The sequence below is a fragment of the Cyprinodon variegatus genome, unplaced genomic scaffold (genome assembly GCF_000732505.1).
Source record: "Cyprinodon variegatus isolate N-32 unplaced genomic scaffold, C_variegatus-1.0 Scaffold0, whole genome shotgun sequence".
Lineage (NCBI taxonomy): Eukaryota > Metazoa > Chordata > Actinopteri > Cyprinodontiformes > Cyprinodontidae > Cyprinodon > Cyprinodon variegatus.
Window position 1 is genome coordinate 2,754,813 of NW_015150453.1, and position 5,191 is coordinate 2,760,003.

A 5,191-nucleotide genomic window follows, 5' to 3' on the forward strand; every position below is an offset into this window, starting at 1 on the left:
GCCCATCTACATTAAGATCCAGAATTCTGAGATTAAAGTCAGAATTTTGAGAAAAAAGTCAGAATTCTGACTTTTTTTCCCATGTTAAACTGAAATAAAATTTCAAAGTCAGTTAACTTTTTTTTTTTTTTTTTCAGTGGCCCTAATCCTTTTCCGTAGCTGCTTGTGAAGAGCGTCACGTGCCTCAGATGCATCAATATGGACCGCTATTGCTGCTCTAGACGCGCTACAGGAACTTTTGATGCGCCTTGATGCGCCTCAACCATAAAATTTGCATGTAAACCAGTTGCATCTACTGCCCAAAGCGCATTAGGTGTGAACTTAGCATTGGACAACTTACCAATGAAATTAAATTTAAAATAAGGGAAAAAACTCCATAATCTGACCTCAAGTAAATATTTAATCCATCTCATCTTATTTTCAGGGGCAAATACTTATTCCATTGGCAGATTATTTTATTTGCCTGCTCACTGAGGGGAAATACACATTTGAAAACATTTCTAATCAATTTTAGATCCATTTAGACTCTTCTACACCCCTGAAGCTATGCTGTTGTATCTGGCAGCAATACATCAGCAACGTACTGTTAATGATCTGTTAGCAATGGGGCAATAGAAGTCTGATCAGATTGGAGTTAGAAGGTCAGACATTGAGGAAAACTGGTAATCTGAGTAACATCTCTAGACAGGATTGAAAGAAAAGTACAACAAAGAAATAAAAAACCAAGTTGAGATGTTATTTCCAGTGGACATTTTTCAGAATTGTAAGGTAAGTGTTTAGACTGGAAGTCTGAGAATGGAAAAAAAAAAATGAACCTGATTGGGGAAACTCTGTGTTTTCCTGAGGCAAAGCAGGAGGAGATTTTGGAACCCTGCATTAAACCGACAGACATCCACAGCGAGCTGCTGTGGTGAGTGTATGCGTTTGCTTTGCACGGTTTGCTGCGTATTTGTGTAACTCTCCCACACTCCTCGGTGTCCCACTGAACAACCTGATGACTATCAAGAGCTTAAAAACAACATAGCCTCAAACTAAACCAAACAGCTACCCAGACACACACTATCTCCTACATCTAAACCACACATGCGCAAACACAGGATCGGAGACCACATCATTTTTCAACTGTGTTTGTGCTTTACGTTGTAATTGTATCAAATTGCACTTTGATTGTAGTTGTTCGGGGAAAGACAAAGGATTGGCTCTCACTGGCCCCTCCTCACTGTGCTCTGATTGGCCAGCTGGAACAGATTGTCGGGTTATTTCCGACCGAACGTCGGACACTGGATTGAACAAGCTGATAACCGAGTCAGTCTATCTACTGCATGCTTCATTTTTGCTGTTGTGTTTACGGCTGCATTTAGCCAAAGCATTTACTTTGTACTGAGTCCTCCATGATTATTGGTGCAGATCTAGAAAAAGACTCCCAAATAGACTTGAAGTTTGGATTCCACTCCTTTTTTTTTTTCTTTTACCTTCCTTGACATCTTCCTCATTGTGGACCAACATAAACTTGGACATTCAACCAGTTTTTTTTTTTTTTTTTTAACAGATCTTAGAGAAAATGTGAAACATTTTTCTCTTTAGCAATGCCCTGACATAAAAACACCCTATTACTCTACTCCATGACATCCTGTCCTAAGTTTCCCAATATGAATAGTGACAAAGACAACTGGTTCTCTATGTCATGGGAATTAAGATGTCATTTTAATTTACATTCAAAATTAGTTTCATCATTGAAAGTAGCCATTTCTTTAACACCATTTTTTCTTTTCCCACTGAAAATAAAACAACTCTACATGGATGAGAACGAATGTCTCGTCTTACTGGAGGGAGTACTCACGGGAAGTTGGCAACACGAACAGCCACAGGCACAAAGGGGAGCTGGGCCGCCCACTGCAGAGTGACGTCCTGGTAAACCAGCAGCATGTTGTTGTGGTTACCAAGCAGCAGGTTTGTGGTGCCATCTTTCACTAAGTAAACACAGAAAAAGGAGATTAGACAGAAAAAAAGTGTCATTGTTTAAACATCTTGGTCAATACTGTCATGAAGCAAGGCCTACAGTTTACGTAGCAATAATAAAAAGGAAGACATTTTAAACACTGAAAATGAATATATTTTTCTATAATTTACAAGAAAAAAATCACTTTTCTGTATTTATTAACATTGGTGTCTTGTGGGTAGAAAGTCAGCATCGGTTTCATGGAGGCACAATTTGAGGTTTTTGTTTCTCCTTCTTAGTTACCTGCAGCGGTGGCGCATACTCTCAAATCAGCCATGGACAGGAATAACAAAATTCCTGTGGTGGGTGGCACTGCCCGTTAGGATGAGAGTAGCTCTCTCTCTCCTTTACAGAAAAATCATCCCTCATCTGGTTTGAATCAGGAATGCTGTCATCAAGATCTTTCAATGACACACCAGGTTTGCTCTTATAGGTGTACAGTAAATAAAGCTTAGGCACTTTCTCTTCTCAACTAAGGCAAGAAGAATTCAATATAAATACTGCTTATGTATCAACTTGCAGCATCCATTCAAACCCACTAGTGCTGCAGTTACCACCTAGTGAGATCTGAGGTGACGGCCACACGCAAAAGCTCACAGAAGTTATAATATAGTAACAGCGGTCAGCCTGGTATTACAGTGCAGGGGTCAAAATGATAGAGTGCATGTTGATGCCACATTAAAGCAAACACACCTTATATATCAACAGACTCCTTAAAATCAGTCGAATTATAGAAAGCGGCTCAACCCATTGGAGTTTTTTTATTCTGTGTTTTTAAATCCCATCTTTTTCATTGTCTCCAGAGATAGAGCGGATGCCACGTATGGAATAAACATTGAATCTATTGAATCAAAGTTTAAATAAGTAGCCGTCGCTCTGTTGATTTATGGTTAATTGGCAGGATAATCAAAAACGTTGGTCTGTATTTATGCAGGAATAATGCTGAAATTATTATCATTACCTGAAGAACATTTCCAGGATTAAAGACTAATGTTAAAGCAGGATCTAGAATAACTTATTTATAAATTTATCTTAAGGAGAATTGATTACTGCAACAGTGTCTTCACAGGTTTGTCTAAAAAGTCCATCAGACAGCTGCAGCTGATCCAAAACACTGCTGCCCGTGTTCTCACTAGAAATAAGAAAGTAGAGCACATCAGCCTGATTCTGAAGTCCTTCCACTGGCTCCCTGTAGCTCAGAGAATAGACTTTAAAATCATATTGTTAGCCTAAGAATCACTGAAAAGATAAGCACCTCAATACATAACAGATCTGTTGTCAGGGCATCAACCTCCCAGACCACTCAGGTCTTCTAGTTCCAGCCTACTCTGTTCACCCAGAACTAGAACCAAACATGGAGAAGCAGCATTTAGTTCCTATGTCCCACTGATCTGGAAAACAAACTCCCAGGAGACTGGAAAACTGCTGAAAGCCTGAGTTCTTTTAACTCAAAGAACCCATTTGTTTAGAGCTGCCTCTGACTGTTAAACTTAAACTGAGGTATCATTAGTTTAAGGTTGTAGTCCAACTGTTTTATTTCCTCTGCTACTTCTGCTTTTATCATGTTTTTATCTTTACTTGTTTAATTCTACTTTTATTTGATTGTTTAATTCATGTAAAGCACTTTAAACTGTCTGAGTAATAAACTGTGCTATATAAATAAACATGCTTTGCCTCTTGATTGTTTCATTATTATTAGGTTTTAGGTTGACTTTTTTTAGATTTGGGCTTTGCTACTATAAAAATACATACTTATAAAACTGTACCACTATGAGAGAGTTAGTAAGTAGTTCTTTACAAGACCGAAAGCTTTATGAAAGGGGCACAATGGTAGCATTTTATGTTCCACTAAAAGAGCAAAGTAAAAACCAAAAGGAGGAATGAGGAATGTAAAGAAGTAGAGAGATGTAAGGGAAGCAATATGAAGATGGGTCTGCATGTAAGAGCCTCGAAACCACAATAATCAGGTGTAGCCAGGGAAATATGTTGTATTTCTTTTTTTTTTATGATAAAATTATGATCTCACTACTTTCTTTGGCACCATTACTGGCTTTTGAGTGATTTTTGTTTTTCTTTGTTTGCATGCATGTAAACTGTTTAGGGGGAAAATGTAACCGTCTGGAACTCCACCCATCGCTCCAAAACCAATTTTGATGTTGTCAGGGTTTGTCAAACACATCACTTCAGAAATCCCAGGAGCGGTTTGAAAGCATATGACTCGCATCTTTTTATATTAATGAAATAATAAGATAATAATGATTGTATTTAAATAGGTCTGTCATCTGTTTATCACATTCTTTCAGGGAGGAGCCATGGCAAAGAAATGCTGTGTTGGAGCACAGGCCAAAACAATTATATAAAAAAAAGAGAGAGCAACAGACAGACAGGAAGATGGATGGGAGCTGTCGATAAGAGTTTGATCCAACTAAGGCAGCTGCGAGGCTGAACGCCAGAAGGAAAGAATTAAGACATTTGGAACGGACTGATGTTGTCCACACATCTACCCAACACAACGGCTATAAGAAAACAGCTTTTAGAGATACTATGGCTGTTTCATTTACCAAAGAATATGTGGAATAAACTTAAACAGTCACCGTGGTTATAAATATCTGCCATTAAAAATGTTTTAATGAAGCAATAGTTGACAACGGAAATTGAAGGAATCGGAAAAACTTTCCTACAAAGACGTTTAACATCAAGTAACATAGCATCATGTGGGCAGAAGAAAAAAAAAGAGTTCAATGAGATTATTTGTTCCAGACGTTTCTGAGTCACTTTCCCTCTGGTTTACCTGAGGCATAGGGTAGGAAGCAGCTGGGGTTAAATTCCAGTTTCTTCATGAAGCGGATCTGCCCGTTGTCACGGAGACAGAAGAGGTTCCTCTCACCCAGAACAAGGATGGAGGAAGAGGAATGGGAGAAGGAGGGGACAGAAATGTCCAGGGCCTGCTCTCCCAGAACAAACGTCCAGTCAGGCTGCAAATAAAACACAAAAGTAAAGCAAACCACTACAACTAATATCATGTTACACCAAGGTTATATTCTTGAAGTGAATAATTAAAACTGATAAATTATAATGATAAACTTTAATCCATTTTTGTATGCTTTCCCATTTAAGGCACAAGCAAGAGAACCTATAAAAAGATGATTGTGACTGAAACGTAATTTCACTAATACACAACATATGACGGGG

At 38.4% G+C, this 5,191-nt stretch overlaps 1 protein-coding gene across 2 annotated transcripts in view; it reads right to left on the bottom strand.

Moving 5' to 3' along the window:
• Positions 1–5,191, bottom strand: part of bbs9 (Bardet-Biedl syndrome 9) — a 212,420-nt gene that overhangs the window by 184,891 nt on the left and 22,338 nt on the right. For both annotated transcript variants that reach the window (XM_015372902.1, XM_015372077.1), the window contains exons 8-9: positions 4,791–4,974; positions 1,841–1,970 (exon numbers count right to left, since the gene is read on the bottom strand). In XM_015372902.1, coding sequence (XP_015228388.1) covers positions 1,841–1,970; positions 4,791–4,974 — 314 coding nt within the window. The remainder of the gene's footprint in view (positions 1–1,840; positions 1,971–4,790; positions 4,975–5,191) is intronic.